General features: G+C 44.1%; 3 protein-coding genes and 1 long non-coding RNA gene across 6 annotated transcripts in view; 1 reads left to right on the top strand and 3 right to left on the bottom strand.

Moving 5' to 3' along the window:
• The window catches only part of ror1 (receptor tyrosine kinase-like orphan receptor 1), a 46280-nt gene extending 38474 nt beyond the window's left edge, over positions 1 to 7806 (bottom strand). The window contains exon 1 of the mRNA XM_061296787.1: positions 7670 to 7806. Coding sequence (XP_061152771.1) covers positions 7670 to 7760 — 91 coding nt within the window. The 5' untranslated portion in view covers positions 7761 to 7806. The remainder of the gene's footprint in view (positions 1 to 7669) is intronic.
• LOC133166676 (uncharacterized) lies at positions 7214 to 8311 on the top strand. Its single transcript, XR_009717832.1, has 3 exons — positions 7214 to 7528; positions 7604 to 7885; positions 7985 to 8311. It is a non-coding gene; the product is annotated as an uncharacterized LOC133166676 (long non-coding RNA).
• A 1321-nt stretch (positions 8312 to 9632) lies between these two features.
• On the bottom strand, positions 9633 to 13608 carry pgm1 (phosphoglucomutase 1). Its single transcript, XM_061296793.1, has 11 exons — positions 13261 to 13608; positions 12181 to 12343; positions 11900 to 12043; positions 11692 to 11817; positions 11404 to 11594; positions 10994 to 11148; positions 10789 to 10904; positions 10586 to 10721; positions 10238 to 10421; positions 9999 to 10133; positions 9633 to 9855 (listed from the first exon to the last, which is right to left on the bottom strand). The coding sequence occupies exons 1-11, from the start codon at positions 13501 to 13503 to the stop codon at positions 9766 to 9768; spliced, it is 1683 nt and encodes a 560-aa protein (XP_061152777.1). The 5' UTR covers positions 13504 to 13608; the 3' UTR covers positions 9633 to 9765.
• A 273-nt stretch (positions 13609 to 13881) lies between these two features.
• efcab7 (EF-hand calcium binding domain 7) lies at positions 13882 to 18749 on the bottom strand. Of its 3 annotated transcripts, none has more exons than XM_061296788.1 (13): positions 18414 to 18749; positions 17999 to 18210; positions 17767 to 17853; positions 17508 to 17703; positions 16824 to 16912; positions 16166 to 16307; positions 15985 to 16094; positions 15674 to 15837; positions 15392 to 15525; positions 15113 to 15261; positions 14834 to 15043; positions 14487 to 14594; positions 13882 to 14415 (listed from the first exon to the last, which is right to left on the bottom strand). In XM_061296788.1, exons 1-13 carry the CDS (start codon positions 18541 to 18543, stop codon positions 14335 to 14337), a joined length of 1812 nt encoding a protein of 603 aa, XP_061152772.1. In that variant the 5' UTR covers positions 18544 to 18749; the 3' UTR covers positions 13882 to 14334. The 3 variants fall into 3 exon arrangements, with proteins under 3 accessions (XP_061152772.1, XP_061152773.1, XP_061152774.1); XM_061296789.1 differs by having other exon boundaries at positions 16166 to 16304; XM_061296790.1 differs by having other exon boundaries at positions 17508 to 17691.
• Between the last annotated feature and the right edge of the window lie 4868 nt (positions 18750 to 23617).

Below are 23617 nucleotides of genomic sequence, written 5' to 3'. Positions count from 1 at the left end.
AATAAGAGAGGACATGTTTTGTCTTCAATTTAATCGGAATGAATCTGGCAAATGGCACGGTTAAAGCAACAGGCAGGAGTCGAGCACAAAGGTGCTCAGTCTTGACTGTGCCAAGTGGGCCGGCATCAAAGAAATGGTGCAACGTGCTAGACTTGATGAGATCCAATGAATAAGCCCAACAAAAGACGGTAACAGAGAAAGCGGGGAACGTCTCACCGGGGTCTGTTCGCTCACTAAACTTATTCTCAGTGGACCAGGGCTGCTGGGGAAAAAAGAAAAAAGTCAATGGGGCGGTGGAGGGTCTGCCATGGAACACCCACCTGCCTTCACTTAACCTCTTTCCCTCACTTTCTGCTTGAGTTGCTTCTTTCATCGTCTCTGACACTCAAGTTTGTGGACACAGTAAAACACAGGCACGGTGAATTGATTTCAAATTTTTTGCCATTTAAACAGCAGTCTTGAGGAAGAAAATATATATATATACTGGAAGTGTAGCCAGGTCATTTGTGCTGGAAACGTAGTTCAACATGGCAATGTGACTTCTACAACAAGATGGTAATGGGGAAAGACTTGTGACTGGCTTTATTTTCAAATGACAATAGCTGCTTGTCTTTCACGGCCTTTGGACTCTGGCCGCTCTTTAAATAACCTCGGTTCACCTAACTGAAAAACGTTGTTATTCTAAGAAAAACTGAGTTAACTAGTAAATTGAATTCCAACAGCATTTATCCAAACATGAGAAGGAAGGTAATGGCTGGGTTTAAACTTAGACACATTTAGTATATATCAACTACAATTAGTGGCTCACTCATGGAGGCCTTTGCCAACTGCTCAAGTTTCACTTCCCAATACCAGACGGCAATAAAAACCTGAAATGAATTTGGTTCAAAACATTGAATGTTGCCCGAATGGATTATAGTATCCTATAGATGATTTTATTTAGAACAATATTATCTTAAGAATTATTTTGACATGACTACGTTGAAGGTGACGTTAAGAATAATGATGTGCCTTTTAAATGCTTTTAACGCACATGTGTCCATCACACAGAAAGGTCACTGGAAAAAGAAATGACAGGACGTCCTATGGAGTTATGTTGTTGTTGTTTGACTTCTTTTTGGTAGGCTCTTTCATACATGATTGAAGAACGTATTATCAAAAAGCAAATCAGCTGGGATAGGTTCCAGCACGCCTGCAAACTGTGTGGAAAAGCACATGGATGGAAAATATATTAAGAGCATGCATTTTGCTCATATGCAAATATTTTGTCCGTGTCGTACATCTGCTTAAGTAGTGATTTGAAGGTATCTTCTTGTGTCATTCAAAGCCTTTCATCTCTTTTCATACGTACCGGCCTCTCAATCTTTTCACTGGCCTTCACTTCTGCCTGGACGGCATAGTTAACCATTTCCTGATAGAGAAGGCAGCCCGAGCTCTCAGAAGGTCCTTTGAGTCAAAAGCTGCTTTTCAGCTCTCAAGGTTGAGATCTCCCAGCTCAGCTCACTTCAGATAACTGAAATATGCCTGCCGGCTGCGGGTTTTCACCGAGGGGAGGGAGGGAGGGAGGGAGGTAGGGAGGTAGGGAGGGACGGTCGAGGTACCTTTAAACAACTGCACTCTTCCATTTTTGATGTATCCGATTGTTTTCACTCACGGTATAATTGAGTTTGAGGACTCTTTTATATGTGGACATCAATCGCTTTTGTTGGCGCAAAACTTACTAGGTCACAATTGGCTACATTTGGACTCTTTCATAAACTATACTATTGCTCAGTCATATGATTAAATGTTAAAAATGGCTCGCTGTCTTTGCTGATAAAATCACAACGGTTGAACAAACACGCCATGTTGTTATGGCTTGGATTCTGGCTGTGGCCTTCCTGTTTGCATGTTCTCCCCGTGCCTGCGTGGCTTTCCTCCCACATTCCAAAAGACGTGCATGGCTAATCATCCCTGACATTTGTGCGGAACAATGGAAATGAGTTGAAAAAGGAGAGTGTGAGCTCAGGAGCTCCAGCAAGGCTGCACCAGGTGACTTTTCCTGTGGACAGCTGGGAGTATTTTTCCCCTCATTTAGCAGGTCATGAAAGAAACCACAGGCTGCCAGATGTGACAGAGGCCACGCACCTTACTCGCACATTGTAAACACACACACACACACTCACACAAAGGAACCTAATCCAAGCCAGAGGTGGCTAGAGTAGCCAAGAATTGTAATGAAGAAAAAGTAGGTGCTCAGATAACAAGACCTCCGTTAAGATAAATAACAGTCCTATAAATAATCTCGTGAGTACAAGTGTTGAGTGAAACATCTACTCAAGTACTGAGGGGAATACTTTTGGAATAGCGCATTCATGTTCACCGAAGACATACTATTTCAAGGAGTATGCCGTTTCAAATATTGCCCAACAATATCGGTGCCCATGCTGGTTTGCACTTTTGTGCCGTTTCTGAATGCAAGAGATCATCGTAGTTATTCTTTCAATTCTTTGCAGTGGCTTTCTATGTATTTGAGCACGATGTGCGAGGACTCATTTTGTGCGCATTTTCACAAAAACCAAGCGCATTCATGTTAATCAAGTAGGTTCCATTAATTCTGCTCTATAAAAGGACTTGTGTTGATGTTATGGAGTAAAAGCAGCTCACGATTAGCCACCTTTGATGTGAGCAAATATTCATCCAGTGTGCGTGTGACACCAATTGACTACATTCCAGCATAAGTCCCAGGCAGATCTCCATCCAGGGGGCCATGTCAGATGAAGGAGATGGAGGGTGAACACATCAAAGCGGCCTGCAGGGAACCGAATAAATCTGGTTTTAAACTCCATCTAAACCCGCTTTTACTTCACATTCAACTTTAACCCTGAGCAAGAATTTGTAACTTATACCTTTGCTTTGTGCTTGATTCCTAAAACACCTACTACCTACAGCAAAGTAATGACACCAGCATGTACCTAAAGCTCACTGCTGACCTACTCCATCGCCTCTTGTCATTGTAAAAGTGCCGGCTGCTAATTACTTTCACATTACAGAACAGTCCAGCGATCTTGGTGGCTTTCCAAGACCACCTACACCGGGACTGGGCATTTGCAACGCATACCAGCCATCTGCCAGATTGAGGCCAAACATTCGGAACGACAATTGAGCCTTGTGAGGGTCCATGTCTGGGTCTGAACTTCCCATTTTTTCTTGGGTTTTCTTCAGCCTTGTGATGAATTCGATCACCGTGTCGACCAATCCATATGGTCATCCTGATACCTACTGTAGATGCCCGCCCAAGACGATCATAGGAAGAGGGAGGACGGATTATAAAATTGGATACGGTCTTGGGTACAAACAGAGACTGTCGTATAATACGAGGATTCTTTTTTTAGGGGAATCCAAAAAGATTGAGCCTGTTGAATTTCTCCGTACTGGAGTCGTTCTAAATCCACGTTTGACTGCCAAGTAATGAGCTCTTGCGGGCCAAGCTTAGCACCACTAAGGCAACCGCGCCGAGGTTAAGCAAACAATCTGTGGGCCTAAGCCTCTAACACAAACCCCTCTGAGGGGAAGATCATTGACTTCGAATAAACGTGTAAAGGTCAAGAGTGCTCAAAGATGGATGCACCTACAAGACACCATAAAGCTTCTTTTACATCAAAAGCCTGTGTCGCCATAAAATGGCTCAATTACAGTCAACTGTTTTTTTTTTTTGTTTTACTCCTACAATTTTGAGGGATGTTCACCTTTTGATTGATATCGCCAACAGAGTTGATGATCTAAGCTTACTGTTCACCTTTTGGCTGAGCCGCGACGTCCTGGGTCACATCCATTATTTCACCTCTTCTACAAAACTCCACGGATGGACTGATCTTACTCCATGTGTCTTCCTTTTCCCCTCAGCTGATCACATTCCCCTGCTGTGAGTTGCAGGATTTTCATTTCCTGAGCTGTTGAAAGCAATCCCTTTGAGAACGTTTTTTCTTCTTCTTCGGCCGAGTCAAATATATAGAGCGACGGGAAAACAAGAGTGAGGTCTTAAGAGGCCTGTTGGCCTGCGGGACACAACTGCATCAGTAAGCAAATGTCAACTTAAGTTGCTTCCAAGTCACTGTCGGCCTTGATCAACATCTACGGGGATGTTAAATAAGCCTTCAGAGTGGATCTACTCCATATAAAAACACAGCGAGTGATTTCGGTCAATTTTCCCCTCAACACTACACTCCTCTTCAGATCATTTTTCATCTTAAAGTGAGAGCAATTAAGCCGGCCGGGCGTGACATCGGAGGATTTGAAGGAATAGTTGCATATGCTGAATTTGCTGCTTCAGAGTATTTCAAAAGTCCTCCCGCAGGTAGACTACAAAATTCGACGTGTGACTGAACTGGACAAAGCCGAAGGGACAAGACATCGTAATGTGCATTGCAGATTTTGGCGTCCTTTGAGCTTTTCCACTTCCTTCCATAACACAACAGTTGTCATCGCAAAACACTACCGCATTGCAAAAGTCAAGTGATCAAATCTGGAAAGACTCAAAAAGACGCTGTTCTTTTCTTGAACTTGTGTCAAACTTTTCGCATATGCTGCAGACCATTAAAAATGGACTGGGGACGGCAAACAGCCCAAGGCTGTAGGTCGGGTCGGACACCGGCACTATCGGGATTATATCATGAACATTCAAAGGTAAACATGCGAAGATGACTGCATATGAAGTAGGACCAAGAGGCAAGGGAAGGGGTCAGTTTGGGGCTTCATATCCAAGCAATGAGAAGAAGTGTCTTGAAAACATAGTTTCAGACAAATATTTACCATGGAAAGCTGCCAAGCCCTTTTCATCGAAATATTTTGTATTAAAAGTGGAGCGCTGTGTTGTTCAAAGGCAGAATTGAGTGTGGCTCCCAGTTTGCACTTGGCGTAATGCAATACAAACAGTGTTTAAAAGATTGACCGGGACAAGTCGAGGGGATTTAAAAAGTTGGCTTTTAGCCCAGCCCCTATTAAATAAACCCTGGCCGGATCTACACTCATTAAAGGAAGCAATGACAAATGCTAACAAAGGTGTCATTTGATAAAAGTGAAATGAAGCCTGGCCTCAAGGAGCTTTTTAAGGCAGGCAGGCAGGCAGGACTATTCCCTGCAGACCTCCATGCCAAGAGCACACTGGTAATTGATATGCTGCACATACCTGGATGTGTGGTCTACTCCATTCGACTCATTAAAGTGTCACTTTGTCATTAGGATACTTTGTGCAAACAGCTTGCAGTCAAGGCTCATTCCATTATATACTACAGTAAAGACTCAACAAGAGTTGGATGCCATCTGTGTTTTCCCCGCAAAAACAAAAGAGGAGTCATTCACACTCATATTCACAGCTATGGACAATTTCAAGTCTTTAATTAAGCCACTATGGATGTGTTGGAAATGTCGGCGGAAGCCCACAAAGGAAGGAATTAGCCTGAAATCCGAAGCAGGGGTGAGGCACAGAAGCTCTCCATCAAATACGCTACTTTTTTGACACAGCCCATTTGCACCAAGTCACAAAAAGCAATGATGGGATGGCAAAACGGGAGTGCTTGGTGTGCTACTTGTAATTAAGGATACAGTGGTTGCCATAGCGAAGATAAACAATTCACAAGATTTTCAAGATGTTATATATAAAAGGTCAAACGGTAAACTTAAAGCTTTGGCCTGAGCCTTGAAGCTTTTTTTTCCCCTCCTCTTCTAACAGACTGACCTCCGAAGTAGAGAGTAAATTGCAGGAAAAGGTTTACACGCTTGGCTACAGTTTACAGTGGTAGGAACTTTATCAAACGTCTCTAGTAAAGATCAGAGGCAAGTGTGTTTATCCCATGATAGAAGGTCTGCTTTGCCAAAACACAGTGACCACTCCAAAATAAACTTGCTCCACACAATCCAATTTAAGGGAGTCGGAGCAATTTTATGCTTATATAGTATTACCCAAAGTCAAGTCTTAGTATTCACATAAAGCTCAGGCTTGGCATAGCGTAGATCAATATAAAAAAAGAAGAAGAAGAAGAAGAAGAAGAAAACCCCAAATGTGCCCCCTGCAAGATTCTTCAGGCAAGCGGGCATAATGTCAGGACATTCCAGCCAATCATTTAGTGGAAAAGACATGTAACCTTAACTATCATCACACATCATAAGAAAAGTCCATCATAAGTGAATTCCACATCACACAAGGGAGACAGAAACATTAAACACAGGCTATGTGATACATTCGGAAAGAAATGTTCTGCATACTTTTCAAGAGAGTCAAAGCAAACATTAGCTTTCAATATCCTCCAAAAAGTTCATCGTAGCCACATTGACATTTAGCAAGCGACAAGAGATATTCAATATTTGCTGCAAAGCAAAAACATTTACATGGCTGAAACTTTGACATGTATTAGAGAATGTGCGCGACATTAAGAATTTGGTTGTGATCCGCAAGGTCAACTTTGAGGTCAAATTAGAGGTCAAAATGTAAAGTTACTCAAATATGCACTCATCTACACATTTGGATTTCTTCTTGCATTCCCTTTCTAACAATAGCTCTTTAGTAAAGACGGACCCAATCATATCATCTTATGATAGGAGGGTTCAAAGGAAACTTTGAAATAAAATCAAATTTGAGATTTTGTGTTACGCCAACACTACCAACAAGCACAACAAGTTTCATTCAAATCAGGTAATGAGTCAAAACGTCAGCCGACGCAGAGCAGCGCACACGGCAGGACAAGCCCCGATACATTAGTGCCCCCCCCCCCCCCCCCCAGATGTGAAGTGCATTTAGTGTCAACATTGCGCTCTGTTGCAGACTGTAGCGTGACAGCTGGGCCCAACATGATCTATAGGCTTCCTGACTGTTATGAAATAGCTAAATGCAATTGTAAACACATTTCACACGGGGGCCTTTTACCTGCCCCACCCACATCAGGAACACGTACACAATTGATGTCGTGCTCGTCAATTTATTTTTATAGCCTTGTCACAGATGATTACTTTGCAGTTTAAGGCCACATCTTGATTGATGGAAGGAGAGGGAAAGACACATTTCTATCCAATATTTGTGCACCTTCTTCAAAATCTCCTCTTCCAAGCTGATAAGGTGATGACTTCCCCCCCCCATCAAATGAACTGGACCATTGACAGAACTCAATTCAAATGTGCCACATTCACATTTTGAGTCATGTACTGTTGTGTTTCCCCAAATCTTATTTTGACCTCAAGCCTTCCTTATCCACTCTATCTGGCTGGAGGCTTATCTTGAAATGACTGAGGAACGGCACAATAGCCCTCCAGCTGACCGCTTAAAAGGCTCCCTCCCATTGTGGCCATGAGGAGTCAAGTCCTTCCCCGTGTGGATGCTGCATGCTCACTGTCAATGGGCCGGCCCCATCAACTAAGTAGCAAAGATCATTTACATGAGAGGAGAGCCCGCTTTGTTTGCAGCGGCCAACTGTTTCAATTACACGTATGGGATTATCACGGCCAGGGAAAACCAATAGAGGAGGCAAACAAAGACATGCAGAGTGGAATACTAAAGGTTGGCATCTAAATGACCTTCTCAACTTCTGCAAGAAACTCTCAAAATCTGCAGTGAGGCTTTGATTTTTGACAGATGTGCGAACCCACGCGTTGAGAAATACAGAGCACATGTGGAGGTGGAAAAAGTTTGGAGACTCACCCGACGCGCCGAGCTCCAGGAAGCCAAGGAGCAGCACCACCATCCAGCCTGGATGACAGCCGCCGCTCGCCGCGCTCCGACTTGGGTACATTCCTTCGACTCTGCCTTTGCACCTTGGACAGCTGCAAACATCCACCAGTCACAAGTTGGAGATCGGGAAGAGGAGAAATGTTCAAGTTAACTTCCTCAGCGTGCAACCTCCAAGTGACTGACTGGGTGAGCGTCTGCGACAGAGTTGCGCCTCAGCGGTCTTGCTGTCTCCTGGCTCTTCTCTGCTCTGCTCTGCTCTGCTCACTTTGTCTGTCCCCTTTGCAGTCTGCCCAATTGATCGCGATCCTGCCCACTAACCTCACGCTCATTGCACACAAGGCTGCAGATGCTGTGGTGGCGTCCAAGACACGTGCTGCCACCTAGTGTCCGTCGATGGAAGCGTCGCAGATCGCTTTGTATTGCAAATACAGTGTGTCTCAAATGTGAATGAATGCATGAATTTTAAGGGGAGCCCTCTACATTTTTGTTGGCCTGGACTGGACTGGCCTGGCCGAGGCTATGAGCCGAAATTGTTGCTGGTCCTTGTCAAGTCCAAGAGGAGGCCTAGAGCAGTCTACTTGGTGTATCTAATTAAAATAGAACTTCACTTCCTTCCTTCCTTCCTTCCTTCCTTCCATCCATCAAGTTTCAGAATCATCCCTGGGGAGATGTTGTTAACCAGAGTGTGGAGATGATTCAGCCCAAGCTTCCTGCTGATTTCAGATAGTGCAGGGTGTGCCTAAATTCAAATCAAACTTTCATTTCTTTTTCCATTGTAATAAGTCACCATTGAGTATCTTTTCCAACTATAATTTACAACACATTTCCTACTGGTACCGCACATAAGAAGGTTGGGCACCATCGCTGTCATGTCCCATTCAAAGAAAGGGCCACAATATATTTGAAACTTTTTGTATTCTCGAATCTAATTTCAAAGTTCCGAGAATGACGTCTTTGTCTCGCCTCATTTTTCTGGTGGACTGAATGGGTCCTTCTGTAAACATGGCGCCATGCCAGTTCTCCAGAAGGGTCCTCTAATAGCACCAGACCAGACCAGAGCGTCTTAATGTAATCCTTTCTGTGATTACATGATGTAATGACAGACAATTTAAATACAGCCATTAGCAGCATTAGCACAGGAGAAAGACATTTTCGATGACGTCCACGTCCAAGAAGTCTCCGCACCCTCCCTGGTAGTGACGAGGACATGAATGTCCAAAGAGGCTTTTTACAAATCCCAGGAAATTGCAGTTACACATCAAACCTGATTGACTAATCCCTGCTCAAGAAAATTGAACGCGACACGCTTTGGTGGGGGATTAGTGAACGGATGGTCGCGGGCACGCCACATTGACGTGGATGACATCAATTGTGGCAAAGTATAGCGTTTGTGATTAAGGGCAATTTTGCCTGTCATGTTCAGAGCGCTGCCCCCGAGTTTTAACCCGCCGCACTCCTATTAAGTCAATTGCAGCCAATTTTCTTGCCGATATGGCAGTTGACACCAATTTGGGTCACAAACGCTGCTCCGTCTTTTGCCACTGGAAACGTTTATCGGGCTTATGCTGTGGAAAAGACGTTTGGATTGGATTTGTCCTTCTTTCTCTCCCAAAAGAAAGTTGCGACAGACTTACTCCAAACTTTTTTCTTCTCTCAATACCTTGGAGCTTTGTACAGGTGCCTCAAACAAGACGGGAAATCATTTGCAACTCCAAATCGAATGCGTTCAGAACAGGAGCGCGATTATGAATGACCGTAAACGTTACTTTATTTTCAATAGATTTTTAGTGCACGGTTTCTTTGGGGGTTGTTATTTTGACTGACTGGTCTGGAAGAAGACAGGAAGGCACCAGATGAGGGACAATGAAGAATGAAGGAACTTTCTGCTTTTAAGTCAGTCAGTTGTTTGACACAAAAACTGGACCAAACAGTCGATGGTGTATTAGACGTTAATTTTCTTATGGGCACGACACTTTTGACTATTGAAATGTGGCCAACGGCGACATAAGATCCTGAAGACTAAACGTTTAGCACTGCAGAGGGTGAGGAGCAGCATGGCAGAGGACTCATGTGATCACAGTGGGGCCAGTGCGTCCAGTCTTCTCATGAAGCTGTGAAAGCTTCAAGGCGATGTCTACCAAGGGCGCCAACATCACCTACACACACACACACACACACACGGTGAATATGTGACCTTTCTTTTAGCTTACAAGGAAAGAGCAATAACATGACCGAGTCAACCACATGATTTTTGCTATCAGTCTGGACAAAGAACACTTTGGGTGTTCAAAGTTCTGACCTGAGGGTCCTGGTAAATCTTCTGGGGGTCCTTCTCATAGCTATCAATGTAAAGCCTGACGGTTGCTCCCGCACTGCCAGTGCCGCTGAGACGGAAAATAATACGAGAACCGTCGGCAAAGATAATCCTCAAGCCCTGAGGAAAATGAACAAATGATAAGTCGTAGTAGCAATGGAAATGTATTTACTGTCTGTCATCTTTGGGTGACAAGAGAAACATGTTCTTTTCAGATTGCTGACCTGGTTTTTGGAAACACTTCCATCCACAGGATCGGTGTAGGCAAAGTTGTCTGCGATTGCCACCTGGTATGTTTTATCCCCCGATGAGAAATTCTTCCCCACAAAGGACGGGTTGAACATGGCTGTTTCCAGTTCCTTGATCATTTTGTTGGCAGCGTCCGAGTCCACCTCCTCGTAGTCATACCTGGGAGAAAAAAAAAAGCGCGTCGAAGTGAATCCGTAGTTCGATTGGTCGTCGCAGTACAAGACGAGAAGGATCACTTCAATATCAATGATCATAATTAAAAGCTATATCAATCTTTTTTGGATTAGGGAATTGAAACAAACAGGCAACTTTTTTCTTTTTACCTGGTGAAGAAGTTCCTGCCAAACTTTTGCCAATGGTCCTTCATGATGTCTTCCACGCTCTGTTTGCGACTGGCTAAGATGGACAACCAGGCGAGTACTGCCCACAAGCCGTCCTTCTCCCGAATATGATCGGAGCCTGATTGGTCACACTTTTATTTTCGGGCTTCTTCTTGTTACTTTCAAGTGTCCTGGCTTTTACTTACCGGTGCCAAAACTCTCCTCTCCGCACAGTGACAGTTTGCCAGCATCCATCAAGTTCCCAAAGAACTTCCAGCCCGTTGGAGTCTCGTACAGTTGCATTTTCAGTGCTTTAGCCACGCTAGAATAGATGTGACACAAACAAATAAAATATCGATATTATTGATGGCAGCTCATAAGTTGTTTTTGAAAGGCTTTTATCATTTGTACTTGTCCAGGGCTCCACTTGTGGGCATACTGCGAGCCAGTCCCTTCACGCCAGTCTTTTGGAAGTACGGAATGCTGTTAATGTTGGCGGCGATAACAGCCACCGAGTCGGACGGGTTCACGAAAAATCCACGCTTGCCGAGCACCATGTTACGGTCCTGAGAAGGAAGGCAAAGCTCAGTTGATGTGTGTCACTTAGACGAGAGAGTCCAACCAACATGGATGTCTGAACCACTTTTGTTTTGTTTTTCGCATGGAGGAAAATCCCCCAATGTATTTTAGTTACTGAGAGGGAATTAGGTTTCAAGCTGACATCATAGCTCCGTGTCCGGCATCATTGTGGTCCAGTCCGGTGCTGTGCTGGAGGCTCTTTGCTTCAGCTATAAAGTCAGCGAAAAATGACGTTTCCTTACACCGTCACCATCGAAGGCGGCTCCAAAGTCATACTCTCCTCCTTTCATGGCGTTCACCAGGTCTGCGGCGTACGTCAAGTTTGGGTCAGGGTGGTGGCCGCCAAAGTCCTCCTTGGGCACACAGTTGACTGCAGAGTTGGCTGGAGAACCCAGCTCCTCACACACAATCTTCTTCACATAAGGACCAACCACTGAAAAAAGGCATAATTAAAATGTCTGCAACTTCAATCGAAACAGGACCACAAGATGGAAAATGGATGAGCTCCGATAAAAGAGTTGTAGTTGTACCTCCGTGCATTGCGTCCAGGCGGACATTCATGCGATTGGCTCCGGAGAGAAGCTCCTTCAGTGCAGCAAAGTCAAAAATACCCCTCAGCATATCTGCGTAGGCCTCAACAGAGTCCACGATCTCCACTGGCACAAAGGTGGATGGTATTAAAGCAAATGTTGTCAAGGAGAAAGAATACGTAAGGGGGGGGGGGGGGGGGGGAAGTACCTGTGAAAGGCTTGGAAGTCGCTACATCAAAGGTCTGCTTGCCAATCTTGGACAGATCCACTTTAAGATCAGGGCAGATATGATACTCCTGTAGGCTTTTGCTGATCTCAAAGATTTGGTTTGTAATGCCCTCTGGAGCAGGACCTGCAGACAGTAGAATAAAAAGAAAGAAAGAATTGGCTAAGCTCTGGAGCACCATCATTGCAAACAACAATAGCACATTTTCAGGAGAGGGTGGGTGACGTGTACAGAGGCCCCAGTTATGCAACTTCTTCCTTCACCTCCACTGGAGATGTTGTACTTGATACCAAAGTCTCCATCGGGGCCCCCCGGGTTATGGCTGGCTGTGAGGATGATCCCGCCCACCGCCTTCAGCTTGCGGATCACACACGACACGGCTGGGGTGGACATGATCCCATCCTGACCAATCACCAGGTGGCCAATCTGCAACAGGCACAAATACCAAAATAAAGATTGGATTATTCTCCAAAACTGGGGGGTTGTTTCATCGAAATGGTTATATTTGGCTTCTTCTTTTTTTTTAAACATTTTTTACAAATCCAATATGTTATCAAATAATGATAATGTTTTCATTCAAAATGATTACTTTTGCCAAAGTTGCTCAGATATGATGTGAACTATCTGAAATCTTCATTTACCAATGTAAATATTGTTGTCATAGTGTACAATTATAAAAATGTGTTATTACAGGAGTGATGCAATTTTCCAACTGTCATTTCTTAACAAGCCACTATTGTCACACAGGAGTTGAGTGCCATCATCTTCATGCAACCATTTGTAATCACAGATTACTTCACTTTACTATTGTATAGATGCATTCATTTCCTTTTACAGCTTGCTCTGCAATGGAAAATAATAACCTGACTATAAGTTGGACAATTCGGTTTTAGCAAATGTAAAAGATGGGCTTATCTCATTGTGGGAAACAAAGCCTTAGCTAACAAATTCGGACAAACGGTGTATTCACATTTATTTTAGTGCAATAAATGGAGGTCTTATTTGACTTGTGGCCTGGAGACGGAGAAACGTGTCAAGCGGCACGTCTCCCCTGCCACGCCCCCTACTGACCAACAAGTGTATGATCATTTGCATTGTGGCCAAGAAGAATGCACTTTACTTTCGTGTGATTGATCGCACAAGCCATGCAGGTTGCATTCCGTTGTCATTAGAATGATATCAATCATTAAATGTGAGCCGAGTTAGAAAAGTTTGGATATGAACATATTCTTAAAATGACATTCAACTTGACCGTTAGCTTGCAGGTTGCTAGCTAACGCTAGCTGGTCCAAAAAGGGGGGCGTGGTCGGTCTGGGTTGTGTTTCATTCCCCTCCTGACTCACCCCGTTGGCGGCTGCGATCTGAACGATGAGCTGAATGGCATCTTTCATGAAGAACCTGCCGTCGCCCCCCACCACCAGAGTAGCAGCCTGGCGCTCAGCTGGCTCGATGACAGAAATAATGCTCTGGATGAAGTTCTCCGCATAGTGCTGGTTCTGCTGGAACACAGTCACCCTCTTCCGCAGGCCGCTTGTTCCGGGTTTCTGGTCCGTATAGGGCTTGGTCTTCACAGTTACTTTCACCATTTTGACAGGGCAACCGGGGAGGGAGAAGACTTTCAATGGTCGCTCCTGTGTGATCCGCTGTCGAGGGCAATGGAAGCGAGAGAGCGAGCGCCTGCAGTGGCGGAGCGGGGGGGCGATCGGGGGCAGTCGGGTCCACGCCCCCCCTTCCCCGGTTTAAAGGGCAAGCTCTGAAGTTACTCTGCCTTGGAATGCTGGCTGAAATTTAGATTTGCTTTGACATTCACGCAGCTTACGTACAACCGCTTAGTTAAATAGATCAATAAAACTCATCAGTTACTGAACTATAAGAAAAAAACGGACTAAATGAGGTTGAATTTGTATACATTCATGCACTGTGAGTGGGTGAAACGTTGAAAAATAGTCCCGAGGCCATTCCCATTTGCCTGTTGCATCACTGTGTGTTTATTCAGCATACAAAGTACAAGATGAGTGTTGTTTCAGGTCTGCAGAATGTGATCAACAAATCAAATAATAAGTCTAAAAGCGACTAAATAAAAAGACTGATGAGAGTACTTAGAGCAAGAGCTAATATTGAGCAACAGCTCCAAGCCTGTTGGTAAAGCAGACAGTGGCATAAAATACATCTCATATGCCAAATGACATTTAGCGAGCTGGCTCTACTGTTTCAGCAGATAAAGTCAAAGGGCAAAGAACGGTCTGCTAGCTATAAATAGAAGGTCAAAACTCAGCTGAAAAGGCCACGGGAGGGCAAGTAAAGTGCAGTCCAGAGCGGCATGCATTTCATTGTCCACACACTATCTATCCCCAAAGCATATCACAAAGGAATGGCATTAATGGGATGAAACAAATGCACGTCACAAGCGCGCAGCTTTATTTCGAGATGAGTAAAGACTCCACGCAGTTGTAGGTCCAGTCCTGCTTTTCATTGATAGGCAGGACATGCTGACACACCTAGTGGACAGCAAATAGATGAACATTCAAACCGATCAATAAGTTGAGCATTTGTTTTTTCCCCATCTTACCATCTTAGTTCTGGCCGCTACCTCTATGGCAAACACATTCAGGCCTCGACTGCTGCAGCAGTTGCTGTTGTGCTTGTTGTTCACGCTAACTGTCACTTTCTGGTTGGACTGGAAGGACCAAAAAATTGCAGTCACCCTGACAACTGATTATGTCTGCCATGCCAAAGAACAACCATGCATAAATAATGCATACAGAAGAGTAAGGATCAGGTGATATTGGCAGTTGCAAACACCAGCACTGAATGATTCGAATAGAAACGTTCATCAAATATTGAAAAACCAAAAGTCACATTTCAGCTATGATGCAGAAAGCTCTCAGTGTTGGTCTCAATATTGAGAAGATGTACCTTGTTGACTATGAGGGAGGATACCCGGTGTTCTCCTCTATAGGTGTAGATGAGCACATGATCTTGCCCTTTGAGCGGTTTGGCCGCTCCCTCTAAAGTGATGGACTTTTGCAAGGCCTGGTTTAGAATGCTCAGACCAGAGTCCAGTCGGAGAGGCTGAAGTGACGGCTGTGTGCTCTCGCAGTCGATATCTATCTGGAATGGGCAAGCCTGTTGACGTAGGAGTTCATATTAGGGAGAATTCTGCAAAGCATATCTTTTGTTTGACTGAGCGAGAACCTCGACGAGCTCCAGCATCCGGTTGTAGCCCATGGTCTCGACGAGGGTCCACAGGTCATCGCTGTCTCCGCCTTTTTCTGTTGCCTCCATCAGAGTCAGCTCCATGAAGCCCTGTTTTGTCAGCTGATTCTTTCTCATGTCAAAATTCTCTGTGGAAGCAAGAACAAGTTGTCTCCTAACAAATATATATCCTTCTGCTTTGCCCCTGGATATGAATCAAAAAGCGTTCTCTTTAAAAAAACAAACAGGATGAACGAGTGCATTTAACTGGTGTTGTACCTCTGCAGATGGCCCAAGTCCCCATCTTGCACTCCTCTCCACTGATCATCAGCTCCAAGAAATTATATTCCTCAAGACTGAGCAGACCATTCCCATCCAGGTCGATCATGTCAAAGATCTCCGATAGCGCCTCCCTGTGGAACACGAACATCTCGGCCTGCACTATTGCTGTTGTCTCTTTGCAATGGCCTCATTCCACCAAAAAAGCAAAGACTCCCGCCCGCCGGTGTGAATCGGAATACTTGTGGTTTAGAATCGTCTCAAACAAGCAAAGGCACTCACCGAAAATCTCTGCTGAGGTCAAATTCTCCACTGACTGTCTTATAGACAAGTTGGATGGATTTATTAGCAACAGACTTTCTGCTCCTTTTCTTTAATTTGCAGCCACTGGAGAAAGGCAGTAGGTAGTACAGCCCAGCTTTCAGTTCACCTCTCCAAATGTACTTCTGTGGGACAGATAGCACAAAATCTTTGGGTCTTTGCTGAGATGCGGATGATCCAAGACACGCTGGAGAAAATTGCGTCTCCTTCGAGAATTGTGTCTTAGGATTGCCCTGGAAGAGCTGGACCAAGTGAATAGGAACAAAACTCACCTCTTTGTCCTTAGTATGAGTGAAGCACACGAGCGTGGAATCCGCTTCTACATCGCCAGCTAACATCACAAACAGAGCTGTGTCCACATTCATCCAGGGGCAAGGCTTGTCTTCAAAACAAAGCAAGAAGCAGAAGCTTCAATTCATCACTTCTAAGATGTGTGACAAAACGTGCTCCTACCAGCTCTTTGGTCGAGGCTCATCGGCCGGATGCTTAGTGTCACGTTGGAAGTCTGGGCCAGATGCAGCTTGTACTGCAGTGAGCTGATGGTTCCACCCTCATCCAAAAAAAAACATCCCCTCATGAAAGTATGATGCCACTGCTGGAAGAACACAGTGATGATGTCGTTGACAAAACAGCTTCAACGAGCTAAGTAAGGCTGGCCAACCAGTAAAAGTTGTCATACTCATGTTCGGCCACAGGAGGGCAGACATGTTATGCATTTCAGATCTCGGCTCACATTTCTTTCACTAGTCACGAGCAATATGCACAATATGATGATCATTTGGTTGTCTCTCTGAGTGATTTATATGACCACTAAAAGTATGTATTTGTGTCCATTTTCAAATCACTTTTCTTCCACTGAAAGTGAAAAGACATACGAATTGGTAAATATAACAAGTGTTGACTTCTTTTAAGCCTTTGCATCACATGAGAGAGCAAATTCCTCGAAATGTTTCAAATGGTAACCCTGTCATGGGACAGAAGAAGCAATGGTGTCATTAGATAGTTTTTCTTTGACCCAGGGCAAACAGCTGAACTCAAGTCAGGAGAGTGAAAACAAACATACAGAGAGCAAGCTTCACTTACACCAAACAGCCACTGGTCCTTTACTGACCTTGCTGATGCTGGGTGTCGCCGTGACGACGCTTGACACCGATGATCGGCGACTGCGCGCAGATGAAGGACGGGAGGATGTTCGGCTCTCTGAATACAAAGACGTAATAACAACCATCCCGTTCTGACAAAGGAGAAAGTTATTTCTCTTTAAATATATTAACTCAGGCACGCACGGTCCATAATTATTGTTTTGAAAGATTAAGCCTGAATACAGACTGACAAATATAGATTGGAATGAACAAGCCAAACTGTTTTCAAGCTGAAAGAACAACACATTCAACATGTGCAAGCACTCTGTCGGCTCCTTATTAAAATGTAACAGGGACAAATCAATATGTGGGAGAGCCAGAATAATGCCATAATCCGGACTACTGTGCGGGAACTCGTTTGTTTTTTCAGTAGCCTTCGGTCCGGCTCCTCCTCTTGACCACCTTCAAATCCCTCATCGTCTCCCCAGTGATTAGTAACGGGGATCCTCGGAATCAATAACACGAACATAGACTGTCCACTTAGAGCAATCCCATCCATCAGCCCACAGTAGGATTGTCTTCATTTTACTTTAGCGGGATCTCGGACTCTGTTTCTATACAATGCCCAACGGGTATGCATCCAAAACACAAAGACAAGGTCGTCCATTTGGAGCCCTTGACACAAGCATATCAAATCAAATCAATTCTTCTACCTTTCCGAGGCGTGACGTCTGGATCTGACCAGGTCGTTTCCGGAGGCTGGCTTTGTGTCGCTGATGTCAGGGAGGGCTTTGGAGGGCTGTCTGGATGGCTGCCAAAGTTTTGTCTCTTCAGTTTTGCATCCGACCGGAGCTTCGTCAAAGAGGCCGTCTGACATTTCTCCGCGGTGGACACGAGCTGTTGACAAAACTGACAGCAACAGTAAGATGTGTGTAGCGGTTCTCAAAGAGAAGCAATTGCAGATGACCTTACCTCTGCATAGTTCAACTTGCCATCCTCGTTGATGTCACTTAGTGAGAAAATGGCTTGAACCTCTTCAGGTGTCATTTTATCTCCCCCCTGTAAGGTTTTACATATTTTAAATATCCAAATGCCAAAACACCATCAATTAAATAGTCGGACGTCTTTTATTTCATGCACTTTGTCTGAATGTTAAGTTGAAAATCCTCTGTGCATGTCTAATGCAAAATATGCAATAACTCACGGTTGTAAGGAGCTTTTCCACTTTGCTGTGTGTCAGGTAGCCATCGCCATTTGTATCCAACTTTTGGAAAATTCCCATCAGCTCATTATTCTCACTTTTCCACTCCTTTTTCAGTATTGTACAGAAATCGTCAAAGTTCATGTGCGTTGTTCCCGTCTTCCAGTATTCATCAAGAGAGGCTTGGGAGGGATTTCTACCAGCTAACTGGAGAACTAGGGGGGAAAAAAGGATTTTTGTGATGCAAACCTTCCCAACATGGGTAGACGCTGACAAGTAACTAACTGGCTTAATTGGAATAAGGGAGATGTAGAAAGGAGGCAACTCGTCCTTGTTTTAAGTGAATGCTACATCACTGAAAGGGGTGCTTGTAAAACAACCAAAACTAGGCTTTTGCTTATATTTAGAAAACGCTTACCTCGACATAATTCCCTTTTCGAGGAGATATTTGTCAGACTAGATCTGAAGACACTTAGGTAGGCGGCTCTGCACTGCACGTAGAAAGTCTGCTCCTCATCAGGAGCATCCGATGAGTCCAAGTAAGCCATCTTCAGATAGCTATCGAATGCTTAATGTTTGTCCTCTCTGTCCGAGAACAACACATTCAAACGACGTGGTTATTTGTTCATTGGACAAAAAGGTGACCTTTAAAAACGGATTTGAGCTATGCGGCTACAAAATAACCGCGTTGCTAGAGTCTGCCTGGCCGTTGCTAGTCAACAATGACGAGATTGGTGTTCACTTGTAAAGCACACGGAAGAAACAAATGCAAATATCCGGAACGACATTGCAAATGCTTGGTTGCCCCCTTGTGCAAGATTACTACAAATAGAACGAATCCCCACTTAAAAACGTTCTATTTCCCGTGCCATATAGTTTGTTGTAACCTGAAAGAGTAATAATGTTTGATTTTTCCCCTCGGGCTCCACGCCTGCAGCTGTAGATGGCGCTGATGCGCCAATGGTTGAAGCCGGAGAGCACCATCTTACATTGCCACCGCTCACGTCAATTTATTTAGTCATTGTTGATGATAAGGACAAAATGATGCAGGAAAGCACTCAGATATGTCAATGATCACATTTTTATGATATTCTTTGTTTTTTTTGACAGGATGAGATTTGGTTTTGTTATTTTTCCTTCTTTTTTGTGTTTTTTACTGTCTTCATTAAAAATTCATTGTTTTTAAAATCAGCATCATTTATATTTTAAAGGCCTCAAAAAGTTGAACCACAAACAGGGTTGAAAAAGTACTCAAAGTGTGAAATGCAGCTTCAAAGTGAGTTAATCAATAAAATCCAGTATGCGTAAGTTAGTGTACTATTTTTATGTTAACTGATGATGAAGCCAGTGTGGTGATTTAAAGGATTTATAGAGAGCTGCATTTTATGAGTTGCCATATTTCAATTGCCACGCTTCGCCTGATGTACAGTACATGATGACATATCAGAATTTAATGACAGGAGACAAGAGATGGCAGGGATTCATCATTGAATGATTTACATAGCACTAAAAATAGTTGTGTTAGAAACACTTAACACAAGAACCATTTCCTTAGCAAAGGCAGACATTTGGTGTCTGGCCCCTCCATCAAGATAAGCATTAGTTTTTAATTTCATAATGAAGTCAAGAATACATTTCATGAGCTAAGTTGACAGCAGATTCATACTGTGCCCTTTTTTGCCATCCTTAGAAGCACAGCAGGGTGTTATTTTAGCCCAATTTAAATGCAGAAAGTCACTAGTAATGGGCAGAACTGTAAAATGGATCATTGCATTTGTTCGATTGTGTGCAATTGGCTGTTTGCTCATCACGTTCTGAAGTCATTAATCCAAGTGGAACAAACTTGTCTGCTATTAGTACTAGGGCTGCTAAAGATTGCGTCTGACAAATTGAAATGATTTCAAACGACTCCGTTCATGCAATTTGATTTACTTCTTGTGGCGGGCGGCTCATAACCTCAAGTTTGCTGGCAAACACAGACTAGGTCGTTTTACTTGGAGTTTGACCTGCTTAGAGCTATTTGAAAAGAAATATCTTTTTGATCTGTTGATTTTACAGTACAATCATTTGAAAATAAAGATCTGCTGTTACCAAACAGTAGAAGTACTGGCTATTCATTAGTGGGGGGAAAGTGCAATTCATTTCTTCACTAATTGCTTGACTGCACGAATAATTACATCATAGCAGAGGGAGCTTTCAGTTTCAAGGTAAAGGCAGAGCTGAGATTTGAGCCTGGAGTCCCTGAGCTGTGAGCCGGCTGCGCTAACCACTCGGCGCAGTGACCAAGGACTTTGAAGCAGATCAGTTGAAACATTTTCTTCCCTGTGCTGGGTTTCAGGATCAGCATGAAGACAAATGGAGTCAGTCACAAGGCTATTACGTAGATCTCCCAAGGATTTTCCCTTGGCTACGACTTGTCTATTTGATTTGCTCCTCGCCCGCCGCATATTCTCTGGCATTTAGCATTACTAACATCAATGGACGCTTGTTTGAGTAAGACAATCGCGTTTTCTACGACCTTTGGAGAAAAACAACATTTTTCTACGGTTACACCAACACGTCAGCGGGTAGATTTCCCGGGGAAAGAATTAATTGGATTATTTTAGGCACATATCATGCCTGCGGCAAAGCAATTCTTGTGATGCAATCTTACAATAGTGAATGGTGGAAAGTGAATAGGACTGATTGTCAGACGGCAAGCTTGTTTTCCGACAAGGTTGTTAGAAATTATCTTCATTGGTTCCAGTAGGAGAGCTGAACATACATGACGCATTGTGAATCCACACCCCAGGAATGTCACATTTTTTGTCACATGCTGAATGTGTGAAATTTATCTGTTTTGCATCAACCTCCTTGAAACAACAGACGTCACAATGTCAAAGCGGATAGCGGCGGGCGGGCGGACAGGAACTGGGCCTCACGGTTTTCAAGCAGACGTTTGAAGCAAACAAACTCTCGTTCAAAGCCATTCTGGCCTCTGGATCCTGCTAAAGCTTTGGTAGAGCAAAAAATGTTGCCCGTCTAAAACGGATCTGCGGGCTCAACGAGAGAAAAGGGCCCAGGATTATCATGATGCAATATTAGCCGACAGAAGAAAGCTCGTGTGACGAGGTTACATTTAATGACCGATGTGACTTTGTAGGAAATTCTGAAAGGAAAGATCCGCTTCTTATCTCCGAATCAACTGCATTCAAAAATGACACTCTCCCTCACCCTGCAGCTCCATCAGGCTTGTTGAATTATTAACGCGTGGACACGATGTATGGCCTTTTGTTCCCTCTCAACAAATGACATTCATTGGAAGGAAACGGTGGCACAATATTGAATCGTCAGGAAAATTGTAGCATTCTTCTTTTGCCAAGGATAGTCACCCAACTTGAGCGGGCCTAATGAGAATCCTGTTACTGGAAGAGATTACAGTTTGAAAGAGAACTCCAATTTTCATGACAGCCCAGTAAATGCATGAAAATCTTCATCCCTCTTTGGACAAATCCAAAGCGATGGATGCGCTTCTTTGATGTTAACACAAGTCTCAGCAAGCATTGTGGTGGAAAAAGTCACTTTGAGCTTTGAGCAGACATAAATCCTTGGGGTATTGTTCCTGCATTACAAATAGCCAGCATGCCTGTATCTGCTGATGACTACAAAATGGAAAAAGCACAGCCCTAATAATTCTGAGGCCAGTTCCACAGCGGCTATTGATTATTTGTGTGTGCTGTGAGATTTGGAAAATTCAATTAAAGGAGTTGTGCAAAGGATTCATAAATTCAGCGCCTTCTGTCCGTATGGAGACATGGTTACGTTCTAAATCAATGCAACCCTTCACGATATATTTTCCTTGGCACCAAAAATAAATAACATTTAAACGCTTCTGCTCGCTACAGAAACAAATGAAATGTTCTCGGAGCGTTCGCTTACAATTAAACACTAAATAAGAGCAGGGTGCTAATGTACGTTATTGACATTTTTCCTGGTAAAGCAAAAAAAAAAAAAAAGACCCTGTAAAATATGAAATTTGAGTATGACGAAATGGGTGAAAAGCAGACAGCTCAGCAGTGTAAAAATTGATCAGACTGTAGATGGGGCCACAGAAGGAAAGATTTGTATGATAGCAGTAATGGGCTGTATTAAAAAGAAGACTCCTTAAAGCCCATCACTTTTTCCCACGGCGCGGGCCGCCAGAACCCGGCTGGGCCCGGCACAGCCCAGCCCAGCCCAGCCCAGCGAGCGGGCGCATCAATCCTCGGAGGCCTCATGGACACATGCCACCTGTCCGGCGGGAGTTCTACGCTTTCTGATTGAACACGGCGCCGTAATTAAAGAGGGAGTTGTATATCGGGCTGTTTTGCTCCAATATAAAACCAAGTTCGATCGCCGCTCTGGATTGCATAGTGTGCAATCTTTGAAGGCGCCATTTCTGATAGCGTGAAAGGCCATTTTTCAAGCCAAGGTGCAAAATATACCCATTGGCCACAACATTAGGCACATGGTCATATTAGGCAAATCTGCCTAGTTCTATTTGGATTCGGATTGCGGTGCTTCTCAAACTTTTTTACATCAAGCGCCACCAAAATAAATACACCGTTGCGTGCCAGTGTTGATCCAAATCAGGCAGTTTTAGTTTGCATTTCTAAATGATCATCAATGTAAGTCACTAATATAATATGGAAAAAAATATATGAACAGAAACAAGTGTCCATTCAAATGTATTGAACATGCACATTACATGGCGACCTTTACAGTCTCTCATTTGAGCACAACCAAGTGTTTGTTGAAGAAGGCTTCTTACAAAAGTCAATCATGGACTCATGTGGGCTTTATACTTGGCAAACATTCCATCTTGACAGTTTGTGCGGAATATGAGCGGGGTTAGCATCATGTTTTCTTCTCCCATATTCCCCAGCTTTTTGTTTTGCGAGTCATCCCGGCCGCTGACAGCTCACGGAATTGCTCTTCAACTCCCGCTCAGATGGATGTCCAATACGCTCTGTCAGTCCGGGATGCCGCCCGCCGTTGCTTTGCCCAAGCAACGTATAGCGAGCGGCCAATCGGCCGTCATGTTTGCCGCGTCTATCTTCTGCCAGGAAACGGACACATTTGGATTGCACGCAAGAACCCCAATCCAGCAACTTTTGTGCAAATGATGTTCTTGCCATCAAGCCCACAGTTGGAAAAGGGAAAGTGTGTGCCGTCGGGGGAGTTCAGGGGTCCTACGACACGGTAGTCTCTTTATTTGGCGGTGCCTGGGAAGGCCGAGGCCTCTCGCTGCACGAGTCGACCCGAGCGACAGCTGCCGCTCACAGCGACATTTCCTATTTCTGCCTAAGGTGGATCGTGTAACTCTCGCTTTATCGCCCTTAGAGGCCACGTGAAGGACAAAGCCAGCGCAAGCGTAAACAGAACTAATGTTTTCATTGGGAGTGTGTCGTACAGATATCGCAAAGTGCCGGGCCCGATTGGGGTGAACGGCGGCGACCCGACTTCCTGATGGACGCTTCCTTGAACTCCTCCTGTCAGTGTAAACTTTCATTTGGAAGGATACGGGAAGTAGTCTAATCCGAAATGATTTGCAATGCAGAATCCTGAGTAGTGCTTGACCTTATTTGTTACTGTGGTAACAAA

The sequence above is a fragment of the Syngnathus typhle genome, linkage group LG14 (genome assembly GCF_033458585.1).
Source record: "Syngnathus typhle isolate RoL2023-S1 ecotype Sweden linkage group LG14, RoL_Styp_1.0, whole genome shotgun sequence".
Classification (NCBI taxonomy): Eukaryota; Metazoa; Chordata; class Actinopteri; order Syngnathiformes; family Syngnathidae; genus Syngnathus; species Syngnathus typhle.
This window is presented reverse-complemented; position numbering and strand designations above follow the sequence as displayed.

Coding starts and splice junctions, on each gene's coding strand:
- pgm1 (XM_061296793.1), bottom strand. CDS start 13,503: ATGGTGAAAGTAACTGTGAAGACCAAGCCCTATACGGACCAGAAACCC. Junction 12,044..12,180: donor GTACAACATCTCCAGTGGAG/GTGAAGGAAGAA, acceptor TACTGTCTGCAG/GTCCTGCTCCAGAGGGCATT. Junction 10,134..10,237: donor GAAGTGTTTCCAAAAACCAG/GTCAGCAATCTG, acceptor CATTTTCCTCAG/GGCTTGAGGATTATCTTTGC.
- efcab7 (XM_061296788.1), bottom strand. CDS start 18,543: ATGGCTTACTTGGACTCATCGGATGCTCCTGATGAGGAGCAGACTTTC. Junction 17,704..17,766: donor GCAAGTTGAACTATGCAGAG/GTAAGGTCATCT, acceptor TGTTGCTGTCAG/TTTTGTCAACAGCTCGTGTC. Junction 16,913..17,507: donor AGACGTCACGCCTCGGAAAG/GTAGAAGAATTG, acceptor CTTTGTATTCAG/AGAGCCGAACATCCTCCCGT.